The 25009-nt window shown below is 44.7% G+C and overlaps 3 protein-coding genes across 6 annotated transcripts in view; 2 read left to right on the forward strand and 1 right to left on the reverse strand.

Annotated features, from left to right (window-relative positions):
• The window catches only part of LOC138580361 (uncharacterized), a 253475-nt gene extending 243297 nt beyond the window's left edge, over window positions 1-10178 (forward strand). For all 3 annotated transcript variants that reach the window (XM_069650841.1, XM_069650858.1, XM_069650848.1), the window contains one exon: window positions 19-10178. In XM_069650841.1, the coding sequence (XP_069506942.1) occupies window positions 7977-10175 (2199 nt within the window). In that variant the 5' untranslated portion in view covers window positions 19-7976 and the 3' untranslated portion in view covers window positions 10176-10178. The remainder of the gene's footprint in view (window positions 1-18) is intronic.
• THEM4 (thioesterase superfamily member 4) overlaps window positions 1-25009 on the reverse strand; it is a 781652-nt gene that overhangs the window by 725054 nt on the left and 31589 nt on the right. The gene's annotated exons all lie outside the window — the stretch shown is intronic.
• On the forward strand, window positions 13424-17595 carry LOC138580372 (uncharacterized). The gene is made up of 2 exons (XM_069650873.1): window positions 13424-16767; window positions 16914-17595. Exon 1 carries the CDS (start codon window positions 13424-13426, stop codon window positions 15602-15604), a length of 2181 nt encoding a protein of 726 aa, XP_069506974.1. The 3' UTR covers window positions 15605-16767; window positions 16914-17595.

The raw sequence follows: 25009 nt of genomic DNA on the forward strand, positions 1-25009 counted from the left end.
CAGTTTTTTATATTTCAGATGTACAGTAAGCACCTGCACTCTGAGTGATCGCAGCAACCGAGCCCAAGAGCAGGGAGAAAAGCCCTCATTGTCATTAAAAAGGGAGCAGGGCACCCAGCCAGATGCCAGTTTGTTATTTGATTTAAGAAAAGAGAAAGAAAGAAGAAACATTTCTCTCTATGGACTTCCCAATCCTTGTGTCCCCAGAACATCAAATGTCCCCTAGACTGACTATTTTATTAGAATCAGAAGATTGAGGGTTTGAGTCCTACGTGATCACAAAACGATGCGCCCTAAAGCATGGCCTATGAGCTAAAGGGCCCCTGAACTTGCTGCAAAGCAGCCAATTCGAAAAATAAATAATGGACCACTGCAATGTCCGTGGACTTGCAATAAAAGAACAACAAAGAATTGGGTGGAAGATGCGCAGATGAAAAACAACCAAGATGACGGGCAGGGAATGAACGTTGAGAAGCTGGCGAATGGGAAATAAATTAGTGTGAACACCCGCTAGTCCAAGGAGATCTGTCATCCAGGTGGCCAGGTCACGGCCATCGCTATTGGAGCCAGTTCCTGGGGGTGCACCAGTGCGGGAGGTCACCTGGATGAGGGATTTTAGGTGAATGGAAGTGGGACACCGAAGGGTGAGACGCGGTATCCCCTTCCCTGTAACAACTTTTCCCCATCCTACCAGGTAGAATACCCAAAAGCTAACCCTCCCGCCCCTTTTCCCGACACAAACACTTTCTCATGGACAATTCATTGTGAATGACAACAGACTAACACCAGAGCCGTATACCTGACATGTCACAACACCATGGTCAGGCAAGGTCAGGTAATTTTTCTCTTTTTAATACTTTATTTTTGTGTTTTATCAACAACACAAACATACATGGAGTCTGATTCTGCTGCCCTCCTGCCCCCCACGGCAGCCCACACCACTCAAAAATACAAATTCGCTGAGTAACAAACATAATCGCTATCATTGCTTCCTTCAACGTCATCAGTCCGCAGTTAATCAGGTATTGAATATACGAGCCCCAAACCTCTGAGGAGGAGCTTGCAAGGGTAAAGTCCGAAGAAAAGCTGTCTCAATGTCATGACAATAGGCAATATCCTGGAGCCACCCTTGTGCGCTCAGAGGATGACCCTTCCCCCAGGCCATGGCTACCCTCCTGCGCACTATCACAAACAATAGTCCCGCCAAGCGTCTCAACCCGGGCTGCAGGGGCCTTGTACATCCAAACAACGCCACAATAGGGTCTGGTTCCATCCGTTTCCTCAATGATCAGTGAGATTTTAACACCTCCGACCATAACCTGGAGACCTGTGGGCCCTCCCACGCCAAATGGAGAAACCCTGCTGGAGCAAAAGCACACCTTACATATGCAGCTGGGGTGGTGGGGAAGTGTTTGTGGAGCCTAGCTGGGGTATGAAAGACCTGGTGCAAGAAATTAAAATGTGCTAGCTTATACTTGGAATTTAGGGACACATTCTGAGTTTGTCTCAGCACATAAGCCCAGTCATCGGTTCCCAGGAACTGCCTCTCATCGCCTCCTCAGGGCCTCTCCCTCCCACAATGCGTCTACACCAGATCACTGTAGATCCGCGAGACCAAGCAGCCCTCCCCCTGAGCTTGGATCATCCTTTGCAGTAATGGCCACACCAGCGGCTGAAATGGAAGTGCAGTGAGGAGGGCTTTATGCGAATGGTGCAATCAAAAGTAAAGAAAAACATCCAGCGCCAAGCTACAACCCTTCTCCCTCGCCTGCTGGACTGTAAGGAACACACTGTCCATGAACAGATCTCTGAGGGTCTCAATACCCAGTTTGCTTGCCCATCGTAGATAAACCCGTTCACTAGTTATAGTCAACCCGGGAATGTGCCGTGCTGGCAGGAGAGGGGAGTACAGAGTGGGGATGCCCACCTTCCCCGCCATTTTTTTCCAGACCGCACAGGTAATCTTAACAACGTTTAGTGTGTTGGGCAATGCCTGGGGCTCCATGAGAATCACGGCCCACAACAGGTTGGGGCCCACAGGTGCCCTCTCCACTTGTAAGTGCGGTCTCACAAAATGCGTAGCGTACCAGTGCCCAAGAAAATGTGCCTGCGATGACCAGTAATATCGCTCAAGATCAGGCAGAGCTAGGCCCCCCTTTGTTGTTGGCTGTACCAACATTGTGTATGCTACCCTTACTGGCTTCCCAGCCCATATCAGATCGGGGATGAGCCCACACAGTCGCTGAATGAAGCTGCTCGACAGTAATAGGGGAACGTTAAGAAAAAGATACAGGAATTTGGGAAGTATAATCATTTTAACGATAGAGATATGCCCAAGTAGCATGAGCGGAAGTAGCTGCCATCTGCGTCTCTTGAAGATTCCCAATTGCCCTCCCATAATTGCCATGATACAACACCCCTAGGTTCCGGACTCCGGTAGTATCCCACCAGAGGCCAAACTCATCTTTAAACTCCTTGGTCCCCTCCGAGAGGGGGAACACCACGGATTTGCTGTGATTCATTCTCAGGCCTGAAAAACACCCAAATCTCAGCACTTCCTGCATCACGGGACACAGGTTGTCCTCTGGATTGTCAATGCAGAGAGCCACATCATCCAATTACAGAGATATAATCAGTCTGTGTGGGCCAAGATTAAGTTCCCTCTGCATGTGTCACTCTCTCAGGATCGCCGCCAGCGGCTCCATTGCAAGGGCAAATAGGAGCAGAGAGAGAGAGGGTAACTCTGCCAGGACCCCCGTCCAATCTCGAAACCAGCCGATCTTGCATGCCCCACTACGATTTTTGCCCAGAGGTTGATGTATAGGAGAGATACCAGTTTGATAAAGTAGGGGCTGAGACCAAGCTCCTGGGGTACAAGGGATCAGTTGCCATCACTGTCAACCACTTTGTCACGCCAGAGAAAGTAGAGGTTGTTGGCTACTGAGGAAAGTCCGCCGGTGGCTTTCCTGCCACCAGAAGCTGACAAAGATGTCACTAGGACACTGACGAAGTGAAGATCCGAAGTCCAGCCCGTGGTGAAGTCCCAATCGGCAAACCTATCCCAAGGTATGTGCTGCGGCTGCACCACCGACAGACCAGAAGACCGCCGAAGCATCTCCTGGCGCCTGCTGCTGGGCCTACACCAAGTCTTATTTGTGACACTGAACACTTTCCATTGAGGTGTACCACATGCCTCATCTTCCCAGGACTTCCACAAACTATCGTCCAAGAGCACTGCGAAGGTCGAAGCTGCTGTCTCAATGCCAGTGTTCACTTTTCATCAAGGAATCTCGACGCCCTGTGGCTCCTGCTTTAAAGGGAGTCCACTCTCGAGGGATCTGTCGATGAACCGTCGAAGAAACTCTTCCAAAACAGGTACATTGGGGTAGTTGAACTTTTTTGACCAGGAAACAAGACTGATTAAACATTGATGGACTGGGCTTGTTAATACTTTTATTACAGGTTGCCCAGGTGGGGTAAGTCCCACTCAGAATTGTGCCTTAGTAGCTAAAGAAGCATTCTGCCATTGTTTAACCTAACTTGCCTTTCTTCCTAGGATGCTGTTACACATTGGTGCATGATTTGTATGTCATTATAACTGTGAGCAGTTGATGCATGTTAAAGGAATCTAAAGCTAACTGTGGTACCACAAAGACATTGTATATATTTGCCATATTAGAATGACCAGAGTACGAAGTGTGTTAATAATTGTGTATGTATCTCTGAACCTTATTTTTATATAAAGAACTGTGTTAACAGTGGGTGGACATTCCTTTGTGGGGGCTTGGGGACTCACTGTACTTAAAAACCAACCCGCATCACCTCCTGATAGCTTAAGCCTTGGTTGCTTGTCAATAGCTACCATATAGAAAACCTGGGGTGCACTGTGCCTCGATTCTGCCATATAGAGGGCAGAAGTAAAGCTACCCCCACTCCAGTCTTTACTGTGTACGGTGTTAGAACTGATTTTCTATAGGCTGGCCTGGTGGACAGATGTATAGAAGACCAACCTATATTGTGACAGGGGCAACTCTGGGGAGCTGTAGCCAAACCAGTTCAAAGTAGCAGTGACTAGGGTCTAGGCTAAGTCTCAAGAGGTGGTAAACTTGTAGAGGGTACACAATGAGTACGCACAATGGGAATCACAAATAACACTTAGACTGTATGTATACAAATACAGTTATTTATGGCCAAATAGCACTATGAAAAATGACTACTAACAAGTAGAAGTATCACACAACACTAATAATAGATTACATATATACAGTCACTGGTTTAGGGCATAACACAAATCAAACCCCTGTAAAACAAAGTACAGATTAGATTATGCCCAAGAGGTCCACAGAGAATGAACCCTAACTTCAAAGGTCCTTCCCTAAATTGTCTGGGGGCTTATGCCCAAAAGTTCTGGAAAGTACTGACAAGGTTTGTGAAACTAGAAACAAAATGAAGGTAGGGTCTCTGGGGTCAAGTGGACAGCTCCAAGGGTTAAAGAACAATGTATAACTAATAAAAGTGTCTGGGGCGCTAGAAAGCCCAACTAAAATGGCTGCTGGTCCGTGAGGCTCTACACAGCCAACTCAGATCCGGGAAGTTATCCGGTTTCCCCCTCATTGAAACCACCCTTCAACAGTAGCAACGTGGAGTTGGGGTCTGGCTGCTTCGTTTGCTCACTGTTAAAATGGGTTTCTGAACTCTGACCTGGTGGGCAGAGGTTCAGAAGGCCAGCCTAATTTCTTGGAACAGGGTAACCTCTGGATAAGGCAGACCAATCAAGGTAGCTGTGGCAGGCGGTCAAGACTAAGTCTCAGGAGGGGTGAGGTTGACTGAAAGACCTCAATGAGCACACAGAACAAGGACACTTACAAATTACTCCCAGGCAGGTGTTATATCAAAAATATAGACACATTTATAACAAGGCCTTTGTAACTCAGACCATAGCAAAAGAATCACAGCAATACTAAGTAAACCAACACAACAATATCAATACAATGTATATACAATACAAATGGGGTACAAAGGGTTAAATGCACGAAATATGTTCAAAACCTAGATGGGGAGAAAACAGGCAGTGCAGATAGTCTTTGGCCCCTTCGACATCGACAATACACCTAACTAAGAGGAAGTCCAAGCCCTAAGAAGGGAGGAGCCTTGTGCTCTATAGTACATGCAATGTAAGTGCACGCGGTTGTTCCAATGGGCAAAACAGAGATCTCTAGCAGCTCAGGAAGGTGGATGAGGCGATGAAGAATAAGTTCCCACTATTCAGGGAGGACCTCAACTTGAAGGCAGAGGCAGTTCCAGAGTACGGGATGGGAGTCGCTAGTTCGCACTAGCAGTGGAAAGGAGAGGGACCCTCAGGGGACACTTGTGCGTAAAAAGAGGCCCTGGTGCTAGGGGTCACAGGTTAGTGTTGTAAATTCTCACCGGTCCCAGGCGCACTCAGTCCCAAACTTCGTCAGTTCAGTCCACTTCGCTTGCAGGTTTGAACATGACAAAAAGACATCTCTGCGGCTTTCAGTTATGAAATACAGTGATGATTCCCAAACGGGACAGTGGTGATTTCTCTGCTTCGGGTGGATGAATCGATCCAGTTTCACTGAAGCAGGCTTCAGCGGCAAGAGGGTCACAAATGCAGCGTACCTGAAAAGGTTGTTGCCGCAGCAGGGCAACACTAACCGCATATGCTCTGGTCCGGGCGCACTCGTCTCACTTCAGACCTGGAAATGAGCACTGCAAACGACTGGGCTATATTGTATGGTGCATAAATGGGCAAGATGGACTTGTATGTGACAACCAGGACTCATGCTGCAGTGATCCGGGGGAGGGGGAGTGGAGGTAATGGTGGCACAGGGTACCTTTTGGTGTTAATGTCTTAAGAAATGTTAATAAAAAGAATTTAAAAAAAAATAATAAAAGTGTCCCCAACTTTCAGAATGCTTGGCCCAGCAAGCTATTGTAAAACCAAAGTATAGTAAATGTTTTATGAAAGTTAGGAAGACTTTTAAAAAGGAGTTTAGGGGCAGGTAAGAACCCCTGTAGCTTACCCCCAGTACTCCGATTCTTCCTAGGACTTGGCATGTCAATGGAAAAAGGTCAGAGGTTGCTATTCCCGCCCTCAGCCTCAGTCCTTGATTCGCAGGGGTTGCAGGTTCGAGCTGGTCTCCGGTCGGTGTCTCTCGCTGGTGCGAGGACTCTCGGATGAAGAATGCAGAAAAACACGATGCAAGACCCTTCTCAGGACTGAATTCGACGCAGGTAAGCTGTTTCAGACGGTGGTTACTGCAACACCGTGACGCAAAGGGCCTCACTTGACGCCGTCAGATTTCTCCTCCTATCTCGGGCCCCCTTGACGCTAGGACTCCTAAACCTCGCTGAGGAAATTCCTGTAGGACAAGCTGAGGATCCCCCCGAATTCCAGGCCTCAACTCGGAACGGCGCCGTTGGCAGCACGCTAACCCACACTCAGAGCTGGTCAGCCACAGGACGGTCCTGGGACCCTTCCAAAGGGTCTTCTTCGCCGGGGACCGAGCAAACGTCAGGAATGGATGTTCCCTCCACTCCAAGGGTCGCAGCTCCTTCACAGGACTGCTGGAGATCACAAGGAAGACATGGCTCCAACCGGACAGCAGCAGAAGTTAGTTGCCAGGCCTTCTTCAGTCGGGTCTCCGGTCTCTTCACAGGTCTCGCAGCTGGACAGGAGTCTTGGCTCCTTCAGGTTACTCCAGGATCTCTGAAGAATGGTTGCAGGAGTCCTCTTATCCTAAAAGCCAGGTAGGAGCTGAGAGTCCAAATAGCAGGACTAGGCACACTCTCCCCCGAGGTGTGATCCAATCAGGACCACTTGTGGGAACACTCATGCATACCACTCAGACACATTGAAACCAGTTTGTGAATTGGAACCAGATCGTTCCAACACACATCCTGCCAGCAAACACACAAGTCCTCCAGTAGCACTGCCAAACGCCTCTGCTTTCCCGGGCACTGAAAGTCCACATAAGGATTTTCCTGGCCAAAGACAAGATGGCAAAAGGACAAGCAAAAATCCATGTGGCACGGTCATATTTGGACACTAGCCACAGTTAGCCAAACGAGGTCAACGCGGTAAGGCTTAAATGAAAAGAACCAACAAAAATTGTGAAAAGTCACTGCTTCCACCAGCTTGTTCTTTTAGCACACCTAGAGTAACCAAAAATCCTTTGAGTATTAGTCTAGGGCAAAACAAAAAGTGTATCGAATTGTACTGCATTGTAAGACGCATTGTACAATGATAAAAAGTTACCACAAGTGATAACAAGTTACTAAAAGTAGTAACAAAGTCGAATGACATGTCCGTTTCCCCATAACAGATTAGCAAAAGACAGTGTAGTGAAGCTTAAGGCTGTAAAAAATAAAGGTCAGGATCAAAAATAAAAGCAAAAAGTTTGGGGAGGTCCATAAAAAGGGAAGGAAAAGTGCAGCAAAGAAAATCTTTCCTAACATACGGTGCAGTGCATATACAACTCGTAAATATGACCGCATCTTCAGTGGGTATGAACAAATCGTTCCAGTGCTTACTGTGAAGGAAAGAATCACACAGGCTCAGCGATACTCAAGATTTGACTCGGTCGTCTCCTTAAGACCATTGCACTGTTGCGTAACGCCTGTGAGAATGTGTCTATTGTACACAAAGGCCATGGTGGCGCTATGCTTGTAATTTTCAATAAAATGCCCAGACAGCTGCATGCCTGTGCACAGACGCCCACTGGCATAAATTTCCCTTGTGTGAGGATTATTGATTTGTGGCACATGGGAAGTGTGCGCGACTTTCGCAGCATCTTCAATATTGCCAAATTCTGAAGCAGGGTGCCAAGCGGCACAGTTTTGTTTGGCTGGCATGAAGGCTGGCTAAGTTTTGAAGTGTGTGGCAGACTGTTTGAGCCTCTGTGTGGTACGGAGTGTGCTACACACACTTCCAGGTGTAGTCTCAAGGCGGGATGGTTGAAGTTGTACCCATGAGAAACCCCTCCAAAATGGAGGTAGAGATAGAATTACGCGGTCTATTTCGTAAAATACGATTGCGTGATTTTTTTGGGAATCAGGCCCATGACAATGATGACGATGGCCTCCATACCACTTTGAAATGTAAATCGACCTTCACTCCTACTTTACAAATGGTCTCTGACGAGACAGCGGTATTTGAAAAGGCGGTCCTTAAAGATTTTAACACCTGCTATAGTACCCCTTACAAACATAGCAGGGGTCCTTGTTTCAACTTTGGTAGACAAGATTGGGCCAGCCTTCAAAAACTCAAGTCAGACACCTCGACAATTATAAAGCAGGCAGACAAGGGTGGCGGAATTGTTGTCATGGATTCTATTCAATATGACAATGAAATTTTGCGCCAGCTTGATAATTCAGCTATATACAGGAAACTTCCGAGTGATCCCACAGAGAGCATTAGAGCCCAAATTGCAGTTATTGCCCAACGAGCATTAGAAAGTGGAGCCATCAATGATAAGGAATTTCGTTTCCTTACTATTAAGGGAACCAGGACTCCGCTTATCTATGTACTTCCCAAAATACACAAGGATCTTCTTAATCCGCCGGGACGCCCCATAGTGTCATCATGCGGATCTATATTAGAACCCATTGGTCAATTTCTAGACTATTTCCTTAAGCCATTGGCGGCCTCTACTGAAACATACCTGGCTGACACCACTGATGCTATTAAACATCTTGAGGGTTTTCCTTTCAATCATGATTCCGACATACTTATGACTCTAGATGTGGAGTCATTATACTCTAATATACCACAAATGGAATCTTTAAAAGTAATGAAAGACTTTTTGGACTTACGGCCAGGTATTCAAGTAGTCCCAACTGAAATATTAATAGATTTACTGGAGATAGCTCTTTCACGTAACTATTTCCGTTTCAAGTCTACCTATTATCTACAAGTGAAAGGAACAGCGATGGGGGCAGCCTTTGCCCCCAATTACGCCACACTTTTTATGTGGAATTTTGAAAACCGGTGTATCTTGTCAGATATTAACCCCTACAGAGATGCTATTAAATTGTATAAACGTTATATCGATGATATAATTATAATTTGGGACAAAACAAAGGCAGATCACCTTTTATTTCTTCCATGGCTAAATGCGATGGATACGAACCTTAAATTTACTATGTCAGCCAACAGCACCTCTTTGCCATTTCTGGACCTATTAATCAAGAATTCTGAGGGCCACATTACCGTCGACTTGTATCGAAAAGAAACGGATCGAAATACTATTTTAAGATTTGATAGTTTCCATCCCGAATCATTGCGCAAGAGCATTCCTTACAGTCAGTTCCTTAGGGCTAGACGGAATTGTACCAAAATTGAAGACTATAAGATACAGGCGAACATTATTGAAGATAGACTGCACCAGCGAGGCTACCCTAAATATTTACTTCGTCAGGCTCGTAAAAGAGCCAGATTTCAACATCGAGATATCCTCCTTGAGAAACATTCTCGGGAAGACATCACTAAGGAGCGGCTGGTTTGTGCCATAACTTTTAACACCTTTCACCACAAGATCAAACAAAGCATTATGAAACATTGGCATTTGCTCCAATTAAACAATCCAGGCCTTGCAAAACCTATTTTTGCATTCAAAAAAGGCAAGAACCTTAAAAGTTGGCTCACTAAAGCTGACAGGTCGAGCACTGGACCTAAATCAAATACGGTGACAGGATTGTGGGGTGGTAAACCCATCCAAGGTCATTTTTCATGTGGTTTTTGCAATCAATGTGCTTCCACAGTCACTGGAACTTCTGTAGTGATTAATGGTAAAAATTGGAACCTTAACCATCACACCACGTGTAACACTAAAAATGTTATTTATGGAATTATCTGCCCCTGTGCCTTAACGTACATTGGCAGAACATCCAGGCCTATCAAAATTAGAATTGGTGAACATAAATCTAAAATTCGAAACAAAATTGTGTCTGCTCCTTTAGTGTCGCATTTTGTTGAAAACAATCATGATCTGAACAGTTTGAAATGGTGCGTCTTGGAAAAAGTCTACGGCACGGATGTTAACAACACAGCAGTCCGATTGGCGCAAAGGGAACAATGGTGGATGTATAACACCAATAGCTATGAGACAGGATTAAACCGCCAAGAAGAATGGCTCCATTGTATACCTTAACATGTAACATAAATAAATATTTCTTCATTAGAGCCTTGTAGGCGTTTTCTTATTTGTTTTCGCCCATGATTATTTAACATATCCATACCAGCCAACCGTGCCTTTGTTTTTGTATTTTAGAGATTAAGTCCCTTCTGAGTACTAAAGTAACCTAAAATTGATGTAGGCATTTTTATCTTGATTAGGGGGTCGTCCGCGTGTATTGATGAACAAAGCCGCGGTTATAACACTCAATCGTGTCTTTTCACGCCGGTCTTTTAAATATAGCCCCATTATGTAACATCACTGGCTTATTCTGAGTATGCTACATTTGTTAGCATACACTCGCTGTTTCTCTTCGTTGCGAGGCCGCCCCTAGTCCTTTTTTAGTGTTCATGGGACTAAGAGCACACATACAGTCCTATTTCTGCTTCCAGCACCGCATGTGTTTATAAACACGGCCACGGATGCAACACCGGACGGCGTGCATCCCAGGCGGCTGCTTCTAGAGACGAGAGTGAAGGCTCGTTCCGGGTGAGAATTTTGGTATTTGTGTATACACTCATAGGTTCTCCCCTTTCCGAGGCGAACTTAGTCTCCATTACAGTACCGACGGGACACAGGGCATGCATGAAGTACTATTCATGTCTCGAGTCCCGCGTGTATTTATATATTTAGTCGAGGAGACCACATTGGACGGCGTGAATGTACGCCGGCTGTTTAAAAAAACCAATATTGATACAGTTTGCTTTTCTTCTTAAAATGCTTTTTAACCGCTGCATTTAATGTTTTGCAATCACTAAAATGCAAACTTGTTCCATATCTTTCACTTAGGAACCTATGGTCCTGTATTTGTTGGCCTCTCCTTCCGGCTTGACCCCACACCGTCCAAGAATCTTGGATTTGGAACATTCACCACAATTGAGTCTATTGCGGTTATGACCATAGTTTGAATTATCCAAAATTTTAAGGTTAGTAATAGAAGGGGCAACACCCAGATCTGCTCTCTGTGGAGACAGGGGACACTGTGTTTTAGCAATTGAAGTTTGAGATAATCTTGGGATATCTCTCTTAGCTTCCTATTTTTGTCTTTTCAGATGTAAATTCATTTGCATCATCAGTCCTGCTTGGGTGGCGGATCGAAATTAACACATTTTTTCGGCACCACATTTGGACCAACTTAGGTGAATATATATATATATCCCCAGGTTTTATCTTTATGGCTTGAGGCATTGAATATTAGGAGGCTCACTCATTATATTCTGTATTTTAACATAAAGTTTCTTTGTTTTTTCTATTTTGTCTGTTTTAATGTGTTTTATTAAGGGTCAACGTCTCTAACAGACTTCTAGATCTACAATCAAGCCCTCATGAATTGCACAAAGGTTTACCTGTGAGAACTACTGAATGATAGACACAAATTTAAGCATTAGTATGTTCCAGGTTTATATTGGCAATATTTAGTGCGCCCTGAAGAAGGCGAATACTGGCTCGTTTAACTGAGCCAGATAGGTTGATTTCGCCGAAACTGTTATGATATTTGAAGATCATGTATGCATAGTATTGAAGATCATGTATGCACAGTAGGCACCTAGCACTTTTTTGCTTCCAGTACCTTATTCCTTTGTTAACAACTTGGTACTTAGCACTTGGTTGTATTTAGTACCTTATCCAATTGTTAACTATTTGCTTTTTCTACAGCATTTCCACTATTTGAATGAAATTCTAAAATGAGATAGTGATATTTTACCTCGAGTTATACGAGGTTATGAATTGTGGCAATTAAATTGCGATTGAATGGTTTAAAGTATTAGATTTGATAAGTAGATTATACTAAAATTTAATTCATCTATTTTATTGTGGTTTTGATGTTTGTTTATTATGCAATTTTATAATGGCAATAAATTTCTATTGAAAATGTGAATATTTATGACTGGGCTTCCTTCTCTTTTTCGCCTCTATTCTCCATAACTGAGTACTCAAACTAATACAGTACTCTTCCATGTGAACTCCTTTTTTCCCCTTTGGGATTTTCTTGTGTTACATTGTTGTTCCCCAGTTCCATGGTTTAGGGGTTACCCATCCGCTGTGATGTATTATTGGTGCAACTCTGTGTTGCATGGGTTGATCGAAAGGTCAATTTGAAATTTGAGACAATATTTCGGGTTATTTTTCCCGTATTGCTTTATACAGTGTTCCTTCCTCTGCATTGTAGATCTTTCTGTTCCTCTATTTATAGTGCGGAGTATACACTAATCTACTCTACATTTTTCTTTGACCATGGCAGCCATCGATGTGGTCTCGTTTAGTGAAGAACAGTTGGCTGATGCCATCAATGTTCCATCATTTTTTGACAACATTGAGGGGACTTTGGGCCCTAACGACGGTTCTTCGATTACTAGTGACAGCATTATTAAAATGAAAAAGAAAAAATTTCGAACAGAAATGCATAGTCACTTGTTGACAGAATATTTAAAAAAGAATATCATCCCCCAGGGCCTTTTGGTTAGAAATGAGCCATGCTTATTTATAGACGATGAAGAATACAAAACATTATTCTCAGGAGTCGCAACTAAATGCAGTCGGGACTGGATGTTGCTGACAATCAATACTGCCCTCAAGAAAAGTTCCATCATTGGGGACGAAATAGATAAGGCAGAGACAGCATTTGCCCTGGATACCACCATTATTAACATAAAGGAGAAATTAGAGCTTATAGAAAAACACACTAAAGATTTTGTTAAAATCACTACTAACAAAAAGATGGACAAACTAAAAAAGGATATCCTAGCCTTTTCTAAGGAGGCGGCCTATCCCTATTTGTCCTCAGATTACCAGGGCCCAGGACATTGGCGAGATTCTAATAACCCTCAACAGGGCACTATTCCTTTTCAAAAGAAAGTTACGTTCTCGGATACATCATCCGACGGCAGCGGATCTTATCCCACTAGAAATTCTCGAGGTAACAGGGACGGAGGCAGGAATTGGAATAGAGGGCATAATCGAGGCCGAGGACGTTCTTATTGGAATTATCAAAATCGTACTCGTCCAGTTATTTTTGTTCCTCAAGGCCCAGACACTCCTTTTCCTCCACCCAACCTCCCTTTTCCGCCCCCGGCACAAGGGGCGCCCCCATTACAAAACTATTTCGAAACCAGGAGAAGGGCATACCGCAGGTAGCCCCACCATCGGCAGTATATAACATTTCTAAGAGACAACTTAGTGAACATGAGACTCGAATTTTGGAGAAGGGTTTCTCGTTTGTACCCATGAGAAACCCCTCCAAAATGGAGGTAGAGATAGAATTACGCGGTCTATTTCGTAAAATACGATTGCGTGATTTTTTTGGGAATCAGGCCCATGACAATGATGACGATGGCCTCCATACCACTTTGAAATGTAAATCGACCTTCACTCCTACTTTACAAATGGTCTCTGACGAGGCAGCGGTATTTGAAAAGGCGGTCCTTAAAGATTTTAACTCCTGCTATAGTACCCCTTACAAACATAGCAGGGGTCGTTGTTTCAACTTTGGTAGACAAGATTGGGCCAGCCTTCAAAAACTCAAGTCAGACACCTCGATAATTATAAAGCAGGCAGACAAGGGTGGCGGAATTGTTGTCATGGATTCTATTCAATATGACAATGAAATTTTGCGCCAGCTTGGTAATTCAGCTATATACAGGAAACTTCCGAGTGATCCCACAGAGAGCATTAGAGCCCAAATTGCAGTTATTGCCCAACGAGCATTAGAAAGTGGAGCCATCAATGATAAGGAATTTCGTTTCCTTACTATTAAGGGAACCAGGACTCCGCTTATCTATGTACTTCCCAAAATACACAAGGATCTTCTTAATCCGCCGGGACGCCCCATAGTGTCATCATGCGGATCTATATTAGAACCCATTGGTCAATTTCTAGACTATTTCCTTAAGCCATTGGCGGCCTCTACTGAAACATACCTGGCTGACACCACTGATGCTATTAAACATCTTGAGGGTTTTCCTTTCAATCATGATTCCGACATACTTATGACTCTAGATGTGGAGTCATTATACTCTAATATACCACAAATGGAATCTTTAAAAGTAATGAAAGACTTTTTGGACTTACGGCCAGGTATTCAAGTAGTCCCAACTGAAATATTAATAGATTTACTGGAGATAGCTCTTTCACGTAACTATTTCCGTTTCAAGTCTACCTATTATCTACAAGTGAAAGGAACAGCGATGGGGGCAGCCTTTGCCCCCAATTACGCCACACTTTTTATGTGGAATTTTGAAAACTGGTGTATCTTGTCAGATATTAACCCCTACAGAGATGCTATTAAATTGTATAAACGTTATATCGATGATATAATTATAATTTGGGACAAAACAAAGGCAGATCACCTTTTATTTCTTCCATGGCTAAATGCGATGGATACGAACCTTAAATTTACTATGTCAGCCAACAGCACCTCTTTGCCATTTCTGGACCTATTAATCAAGAATTCTGAGGGCCACATTACCGTCGACTTGTATCGAAAAGAAACGGATCGAAATACTATTTTAAGATTTGATAGTTTCCATCCCGAATCATTGCGCAAGAGCATTCCTTACAGTCAGTTCCTTAGGGCTAGACGGAATTGTACCAAAATTGAAGACTATAAGATACAGGCGAACATTATTGAAGATAGACTGCACCAGCGAGGCTACCCTAAATATTTACTTCGTCAGGCTCGTAAAAGAGCCAGATTTCAACATCGAGATATCCTCCTTGAGAAACATTCTCGGGAAGACATCACTAAGGAGCGGCTGGTTTGTGCCATAACTTTTAACACCTTTCACCACAAGATCAAACAAAGCATTATGAAACATTGGCATTTGCTCCAATTAAACAATCCAGGCCTTGCAAAACCTATTTTTGCATTCAAAAAAGGCAAGAACCTTAAAGGTTGGCTCACTAAAGCTGACAGGTCGAGCACTGGACCTAAATCAAATACGGTGACAGGATTGTGGGGTGGTAAACCCATCCAAGGTCATTTTTCATGTGGTTTTTGCAATCAATGTGCTTCCACAGTCACTGGAACTTCTGTAGTGATTAATGGTAAAAATTGGAACCTTAACCATCACACCACGTGTAACACTAAAAATGTTATTTATGGAATTATCTGCCCCTGTGCCTTAACGTACATTGGCAGAACATCCAGGCCTATCAAAATTAGAATTGGTGAACATAAATCTAAAATTCGAAACAAAATTGTGTCTGCTCCTTTAGTGTCGCATTTTGTTGAAAACAATCATGATCTGAACAGTTTGAAATGGTGCGTCTTGGAAAAAGTCTACGGCACGGATGTTAACAACACAGCAGTCCGATTGGCGCAAAGGGAACAATGGTGGATGTATAACACCAATAGCTATGAGACAGGATTAAACCGCCAAGAAGAATGGCTCCATTGTATACCTTAACATGTAACATAAATAAATATTTCTTTATTAGAGCCTTGTAGGCGTTTTCTTATTTGTTTTCGCCCATGATTATTTAACATATCCATACCAGCCAACCGTGCCTTTGTTTTTGTATTTTAGAGATTAAGTCCCTTCTGAGTACTAAAGTAACCTAAAATTGATGTAGGCATTTTTATCTTGATTAGGGGGTCGTCCGCGTGTATTGATGAACAAAGCCGCGGTTATAACACTCAATCGTGTCTTTTCACGCCGGTCTTTTAAATATAGCCCCATTATGTAACATCACTGGCTTATTCTGAGTATGCTACATTTGTTAGCATACACTCGCTGTTTCTCTTCGTTGCGAGGCCGCCCCTAGTCCTTTTTTAGTGTTCATGGGACTAAGAGCACACATACAGTCCTATTTCTGCTTCCAGCACCGCATGTGTTTATAAACACGGCCACGGATGCAACACCGGACGGCGTGCATCCCAGGCGGCTGCTTCTAGAGACGAGAGTGAAGGCTCGTTCCGGGTGAGAATTTTGGTATTTGTGTATACACTCATAGGTTCTCCCCTTTCCGAGGCGAACTTAGTCTCCATTACAGTACCGACGGGACACAGGGCATGCATGAAGTACTATTCATGTCTCGAGTCCCGCGTGTATTTATATATTTAGTCGAGGAGACCACATTGGACGGCGTGAATGTACGCCGGCTGTTTAAAAAAACCAATATTGATACAGTTTGCTTTTCTTCTTAAAATGCTTTTTAACCGCTGCATTTAATGTTTTGCAATCACTAAAATGCAAACTTGTTCCATATCTTTCACTTAGGAACCTATGGTCCTGTATTTGTTGGCCTCTCCTTCCGGCTTGACCCCACACCGTCCAAGAATCTTGGATTTGGAACATTCACCACAATTGAGTCTATTGCGGTTATGACCATAGTTTGAATTATCCAAAATTTTAAGGTTAGTAATAGAAGGGGCAACACCCAGATCTGCTCTCTGTGGAGACAGGGGACACTGTGTTTTAGCAATTGAAGTTTGAGATAATCTTGGGATATCTCTCTTAGCTTCCTATTTTTGTCTTTTCAGATGTAAATTCATTTGCATCATCAGTCCTGCTTGGGTGGCGGATCGAAATTAACACATTTTTTCGGCACCACATTTGGACCAACTTAGGTGAATATATATATATATATATCCCCAGGTTTTATCTTTATGGCTTGAGGCATTGAATATTAGGAGGCTCACTCATTATATTCTGTATTTTAACATAAAGTTTCTTTGTTTTTTCTATTTTGTCTGTTTTAATGTGTTTTATTAAGGGTCAACGTCTCTAACAGACTTCTAGATCTACAATCAAGCCCTCATGAATTGCACAAAGGTTTACCTGTGAGAACTACTGAATGATAGACACAAATTTAAGCATTAGTATGTTCCAGGTTTATATTGGCAATATTTAGTGCGCCCTGAAGAAGGCGAATACTGGCTCGTTTAACTGAGCCAGATAGGTTGATTTCCCCGAAACTGTTATGATATTTGAAGATCATGTATGCATAGTATTGAAGATCATGTATGCACAGTAGGCACCTAGCACTTTTTTGCTTCCAGTACCTTATTCCTTTGTTAACAACTTGGTACTTAGCACTTGGTTGTATTTAGTACCTTATCCAATTGTTAACTATTCGCTTTTTCTACAGCATTTCCACTATTTGAATGAAATTCTAAAATGAGATAGTGATATTTTACCTCGAGTTATACGAGGTTATGAATTGTGGCAATTAAATTGCGATTGAATGGTTTAAAGTATTAGATTTGATAAGTAGATTATACTAAAATTTAATTCATCTATTTTATTGTGGTTTTGATGTTTGTTTATTATGCAATTTTATAATGGCAATAAATTTCTATTGAAAATGTGAATATTTATGACTGGGCTTCCTTCTCTTTTTCGCCTCTATTCTCCATAACTGAGTACTCAAACTAATACAGTACTCTTCCATGTGAACTCCTTTTTTCCCCTTTGGGATTTTCTTGTGTTACAGGGATGGTTGAAGTTCCCTGATGAATGCACTCTTGATTCCTGCCTTCCTGTTTCTGGTGGCACAGCGCACTTTGGGCTTTAATTTGCAAAAGCTCCAAATTAGATTTGCTGTTGTGATTTTGCGCACAGAGAATGGTTGCAGATATTGGCCATCCAAGCTCTCATTAAGAAGGGAGAAAAAGAAGACTTCTCTAACCAACAGTGGACAGATGCCCCCCTCCATCTACTTATTTCTCTTAATCTCTTAACATTGCTTGCGGCCCGATACCTGCTTTCACTGAAGTCCCCTGCTTTCACTGAAGTCCCTGAAAACCAGCCCAAACAAAAAGAAAACACAGAACGCCACTCTGTAAGTGACATCCATTAATCGCCAGCAACTGAAATTGCATTAAAGGAGAGTCTCAGCCCCTCGCCCTCCCCCTTTTCCACCATGTTCAAGCTGGGGAAGATTGTTTACAGTATATGCATCAGTTTGAGATTTGTGTAATGTGAAAAGTGTACAGGACAGATACTCGGTTCTCAAGTTAAGTTCAAGGTCATAACAACCCTAAAGAGGTTCTGTAAAGCTGCCCCCCATAAAAAGCAAACTCTCTCGCATTCAAAGGTTGTCATTTTGTATTGTGATGCTTTTGAATATTTGTATCACTGCTTGACGTTACGGATGCTTTACCAGTGAGGCATATTCTGCTGTATTACTTTTACACCATATATTTTAAAGAACATATAGACAGCGTGTTTACCCGAGTTGATTTTTCCATTGACTTTTCAGTTCACAATAGGTCGAAGTTGTTCCAGTCTTTGGGCGCAGGGGACAGTGTTCCAATTCCCTTTATGACTTGTGCTAGCATCCATCCAAGTTTAGTTTATGTTTAACACTTTGGGGAAAACACTGCATGATTTAATAAATACAAATGCAAAACAGGTTACTGCATGTTCTAGTTATACTTATGTCCCATTCTCTACATGGGTTGATGAGGTTCCTGGAGGGTTTTTCTTTCCCCTTTAATGCAGTTTGTTTTTTACAACCATTGCACCTCAGCAGTTAATTGAAGATAGTTTGCCTGTAAACTTTATACCTTATTTATTGAATGCTTGACGGGGCTAGTTGTTATCACTATGTCATTCATTTGAAAGGATTTTTTTGATCATTGTTTAGGATGATGTGAGGGTGAAAGCTTTTTATGATGGTTGTGTTTCTAATGATGGGAGGACCAGTTCATTCTTGTTCGATGTGTAGCTTGGATCCATTTTCTTGTTTTCCCAGACTTTGCTGCAGCCTTGTGTAACAGAGGACTGCCGCAGTAGTACTGACCTGGGTGTGAAAGGAGTGTTGTTAATTGCTTTGCTATTTGAAAGTGGGATGTCACTTTATTCCCTTAAGGCAGTGGTCTTCAAACCTTTTTATGCAGAGCCGTATCGCCCCCCCGTTGAGCAAACGTATATTTTTTGGGCCCCGGCCCCCCAAGCCACAAATGCTTATATTTTCTATTAAATTAAGTCACCAAAATTCTATTTTAAAGAGCGTCCTCCTCTCCCCCACCCCCGGGCCTCCTTCGTGGTCCCCCAGTTTGAAGACCACTGCCTTAAGGCACCCTAGCTGTTCAGCATAGGAACCACCTTTTCGTGGTTGGGGCGATTCCTCCCCCTTTCTAGCACCACACAATCCCTGTTCTGACCAGTCTGATCGCATTCAAACCATCGGCAAGTAGGTGATAAATGCTCCTACTGGCTGCCCCTCTCTGGCTTTAACGCTGTTGCTGCTCCAATGCTCCACATGAATAGGTCCATGTCTTCCTCAGATAGGTGCTCCCCGACCCTCTAAGTAATACATCTATGTGTATCAGGCCGTGGGTCAAGGTATGCACGTCATTGAGACGGTTATATCCGTGAACCGTGTTTTAGATCATCACTCACCCATTTTAGGATGAAGATTCCCACAATCATTCACCACAGCTGACCGTTTTTCAAACGTGAACATGTCCCAAAGTTTGTTCACTCACTCATTTTTGAACAGTAGGGAGCTGCTTTTCCATTTTTGTGCAAGGGCCACCCTCCCTGCTGTCAGCATTGCTTCACTAATTTTTGGGAGTCTTGGATCATTGCTTTCTTCATCAGGGACGCCCAGGAGAACCTGTAGGGGATCCAGTTCGGGGTATATACCTACGGTGTCCTTGATCCAACTGAGTACCTCCGACGAATAAACCTTTGCCTTTGGACAGGACCACCACATATGGTACCAGGAGGCCCCCTGACCACAGAGCTTGGGGCAGAGAGGGGAGGATCCCAGGAACATCTTAGAAAGTCAAAGGTGGGAGGGGGGGGGGGTAAGTGCCAACAATGCAGGACTTTGAAATTATGCTCCATTGCCGAGGTGTAGAGGCTACCTGTGAACATTAGTTTATATATCTTACCCCACATATCATCTGAGATTTCCCGCCCAGCCTGTTTGGCCCAAAATTGCTTAAAGTCCTGTCTCCCTTCTAGCTCCGAAGTGACCAACACCTTGTATCATTTGGAGAGCATTCCCTCTCATGATGTGGCTTCATTAATTACCTTCTCCAAAGGATGTGAGGGGTCGGGAAATCTAGGGGACCATCTGGAGTCAGACATGAAGCCTTTTAGACGCACATATTCAAACACATTCAACGATTCCTTACCTAAAACCTCGGCCAGGGCCTCGTATTCAATGAAATGGCTTTCTGGAAACAGTTGACCGGCTCTTTCTAACCCCACGTCCGACCATTTCTGTGAGTGATGAAAGCCCCGACTGCTCATTTCCAGCAGTGACCCCCGCACTGAGGTTACCAGAGACGGCCACGATGAGAGGCGGTCATTACATTTACCCTTTTTCCACAAACTCCACAGAACTGTCAGAGTCGGGTGTTCCCTAATATTTACAGGGATAGTTTTCGATGGGGACCATAAGAAATCTTGCACTTTCTTTGGGTGGGTGCGAAGGTCTTCGATGTAAGACCAATACGTACACAGTTCGTCCCTAAAATGTTCCAACAAGGCTCTCTGAGTTGGGCCGCTTTGAAGTGCAACCAAATGTCGGGGAGGTCAAACCCCCCCCCCACTATCCCTAGGGAGGGTTAGGGTCGAAATGTTGATTCTAGGCATCTACCCTTTCCATATGAACTTGTTAATCATCACCTTTAATTTAATACAGAAGGACTCGGGGAGGGGAGTCGGGAGAGCAGTGAACAAGTAAAGCAGCCGGGGAAGGACATTCATTTTAACTGTCACCATCCTCCTGAACCAAGAGAGCGTCAGGGGGCCCAGCGTGTTAAGTCCTCACTGATCCTTTCAAGCATGGGAGTAAAGTTACACTCTACCAGCGATGAGAGGTTCCTGGGGATACTGATACCCAAGTATGGGGTGGCTGTGGTTTCGACACTCGTCCCACCAATAGTCCTCTTATCTCTGGTTGCAGAGTCTTCGGCTCTGATGGGCATAATATTGGATTTAGGGATGTTTTTTTTCAGGCCTGAGAAGCTACCAAATGTTTTTATCTGGGTGAGAAGTTCAGGCAGGGACTTTTCTATGTTTGTTAAGTAACATAGGATGTTGTTCGCAAACAGGGAGAGTTTAAATTCATGGTCTCCACACTATATCCCAGAAATCTTTTGATTTTTTTTCTTATTGCAATGGCCAGGGGTTCCATTGTAAGGGCATATAACAAAAGAGAGATGGGGCAGCACTGTCTGGTTCCCCTGGACAGGTGGAAGGGGGTGGAAAGCACGCCATTAGCTGCCACCCTCACCACTGGGTCATTATAAAGGTCTAGGATCCACTGCCTGAAGTTCTCACAAAAAGCCCATCCTCTGGAGGACCTTTCCCATGTAGCACCACTCCACTTTCTCTGAGTCTATGGAGACCAAGTAGGCCCCTATTCCCTTATTTTGCACCACATGCAATAGGTTAATAGTGTTTCTTATGTTAGCCAAGCCTTGGTGGATCGGAATAAACCCCTACCTGATCCCCATGGTTAAGGGAGGTCATTGAGTGGTGGAGCCCATTGGCCAATAGGTCTGCCAAGATTTTTACGTCCGTATTCAATAGGGAGATGAGGCGGTAGGATTGGCATTGCGCCAGATCTTTAGCTTCTTTGGGGATGAAAAGAATTAGGGCAAGAGCATGGACCTCGGGAGCCTTCCCATTTCAAGCGCATTGTTAAAAGGTTTAGTCATGAATGGGGCTAGCGTGGAGCGGAATTTCTTTAAAAAGCAGACTGTGAAACCATCCTCCCCAGACACCATTCCCCCTTTACGCTACCAATGGTGTTGAGGATTGCCTCCTTAGTAATAGGGGACTTCTAATGCGGCCACTCTGTTTGGGGGCAGACTAGGGATGGTGAGGGAGCTAAGGAACTGGTCGACCCGGGATCCCTCTTCCCTGAATTCGGAGGTGGAGAGGTTTTCATAGAATTTATGGAGTTCTTCCGCTATCTCTGTGTCATCAAGTATTCTTTCACCACTAGTTGGTTGTATTACTGACACCCTTCTAGTATTTCTTCGCTCCCTTAACCTCCAGGCTAGGATTCTATCGGCGCATTCCCCCTTCTCCATGTATTTCTGGAGGGCTTTCAATTTGGCCCTGTATATCTGGAGTTTTTACCGCGCTGCTGGCAACATTTGGGACTGGAGTTCCCCTCCTGTCCCCCCGGTTGTAGCCTTTCTATTTTTCCCCCTCAGGGACAACTCCTGAGCCACCCTTTCCCTCTTTCTTTTGGCACCCATTCCTATCAAGACTCCTCTGATCGTTGCCTTGAAAGCCTGTCATACCCCTTGGGTCCCCACCTCTCCATTGTCATTGAGTTGGAAGATTTCCCTTATTGACTTAAGTAGTGTTTGGGCAAGCTCCTTATCCTTTAACAGCAGGTTGTTCCAGGACCACCTAGATTTCTGTTTCCCTGGTTCCCATCCCCCCAATTTAGATTTTTTACAAGGTCATGGTTGGACCACGGATGGACTCCGTAGTTGATTGCAATATTCGGCTTTTCAATGGGCTATCTGCCAGGAGGTAGACTATTCTTGAGAAGGTGTTGTGCACTTTCGAGTAATACGTGAACGGGAGGTCCCGACCGTGAATCTGAATGAGAGAATCCACCACCCCTAGCTGCTGCAAACAGAGGGCCTTCTTGTACTTTGTGGAGACAACACATGGAGGTCAGCCCTTTTCCAGATTACGTCTGGGTTAAGGACCATATTGAAATCGCCTCCTATGATCAGAGCGCCTTCCACAAAAGACTGAATCTTGTCCTTCATCCAGTCCCAGAAATAGTCCTGGGCATACAGGGAGACTACTCCACGCTAGCCATACTGGACTGAGATCAAGTCGTTGAACCTCCTCTTACCAGAGTAGACTAGTGTGTGAACTGACCTCTGCAGCATGCCCTGTAAGCGCTTTAGAACCCTTCCCCACTTAAGAATGGCCTTGTAATGAATATTGAACTGAAATTCCTCTTCTAACTCCCCCAACTCCCAACATTCCCCCCCTTGCATCTGGACATCGCGTGACATTGGCGATGCCGTGGGCCAGACCACCAATCACTACCCCACCCACAGGCTGCCAAATCTCACATAAGCACCTCTTAGCCCCCTTTGGACAACCCCCTTCCTTCGTAGTTAGCACGGCCCCCGGGCCCCATGTAATAAGGAAAGATCGCCACAAATGGAACAGTATGACAAACATGTGGGAACAGTGTTCACTGAGGATTCACTCTTCTTCTGAGGTTCAGGTTGATAGCCTGTTCTCATCTGTATGCTGCTGAAAGTCTCCTTGTCCCTACAAAGTTGAGGGGGGATGCCGGGTTCAGCATCTTGAATTTGGAAAGCCCTGGACACGTCTTCTATCCACTCCACCGGTGCAGCCTCTCCAAGAATTATGTGAGTCACTCTGGTAAAGTCATCTTCTGTGACCAGGATGTATTTGTACCCCTCGAGCCCAAAGGCCAGAGAGATGGGGAAGCCCCACATGTACCGCATTCCCTTAGCGCATAGCCATTTGGTGAGAGGGGTGCACAGCCTCCTTCGGGTTAGGGTGAAGGGTGATAGGTCTTGGAATATGGATATTTGTGAGGCTTCCCAGTCTACAGGACCCTTCTTTCTCGCCATGTCTAGTATCTTAGCCTTCTCCGTGTAGTAGTGGAATTTGACAAGCACTGATCCGGTCCGCGAGCACCCCCACCCTGCTCTGTGAGCTCTGTTGTTATAATTGTTGAAGACCTTTCTGACAACTTTGTTTATGGTTTTGATTATGTCCCCTTGAGTTTCTCCTTTTTTTTCCTGGGAACCCAAAAAACCTTAAGTTATTTCGGCGCTCCCGGTTTTTCGAAGTCATCCATTTTCAAAGCACATTGCCCCTCCCTCCTTTCCAGTTCCTAAATACTCATTTCCATTTGGGTCTCCAGTGTGTCGATGGAGGGCTGATTAGCCTCAAGCCCTCTCATCCATGTGATCAACCTTCTTATCTAGGCCATCAAGCCTCCTGTCAATGTCCGATCTAAAGCCCTTTATTTCCTCCAACAGCACAGCCCTGTCCTGCCTTATGGAATGGGTGTCCTCCATGACTCATGGCATTGGGGTGATCGTCTGGTGGCGCCTGGTTCCTTCTTTGTAGTGGAATTTTTTGAGTGCGGGTGCCCAACTCATGGATGTAGCCCCCCCAGCACAAAAGGCAACTTAGAGGCGGTGTCTTAAGCTTGGCTCCCCACTGCTCCTGCCCCCACTTTGGTCCCTGGTCGGTAGAACCTTCTCAAGGACAGTGAGTGCCGCCTTGCTGTGGGGAGACCGGACCCTGAGTGCGGGAGGTAAGGGTGGCACCCGATTCTCCGCGTGTCAGCTACAGGATTGAGGTCAGCGCCTGCCGGGTGCAATATTCACAGGGGCCTCTCTTTAGGCTCTATAGCCCCTGATGTTAGGAGATGGTGTTGAAGGTAGCTCCGGAGAGGGGGAACTGGAAATGGGCAGGCAGCTATGGGGGGCTGTGTGCCCTTCAGTCCCCTGTGGTAGTGGCAGTGTAGAGCCCTCGCGGGACTTGGGGGGGGGGGGGGAGGGGGCCTCTGAAGGTACGGCTCCTCACTCTTGGAGGTAATTTAGTTGATGGGCTCCTTAAGTCCTGCCTCCACAATACAGCTCTGACTCAAGCTCCTGGTGCTCCTCTCCTGTTATGGGCTCACTGCCCAAAACTGATGGTATGTCCTCCAAACTGGCGGGGACCGCATTGGCCAACAGCAGATTGGAGTGTGTGGGTGTGCCCCAGGCATCCCCCCTTCAACGTGATGTTCGCCCAGTCTCTCTCCCTCGGGGCTGGCTCACCCAGCGTCCCTGCAGCAATGCACCAACACCACTGACAGCCCTCACTCCTCCTCACCTC

Source organism: Ambystoma mexicanum, chromosome 1p (assembly GCF_040938575.1).
Source record: "Ambystoma mexicanum isolate Mex_15411 chromosome 1p, UKY_AmexF1_1, whole genome shotgun sequence".
Lineage (NCBI taxonomy): Eukaryota > Metazoa > Chordata > Amphibia > Caudata > Ambystomatidae > Ambystoma > Ambystoma mexicanum.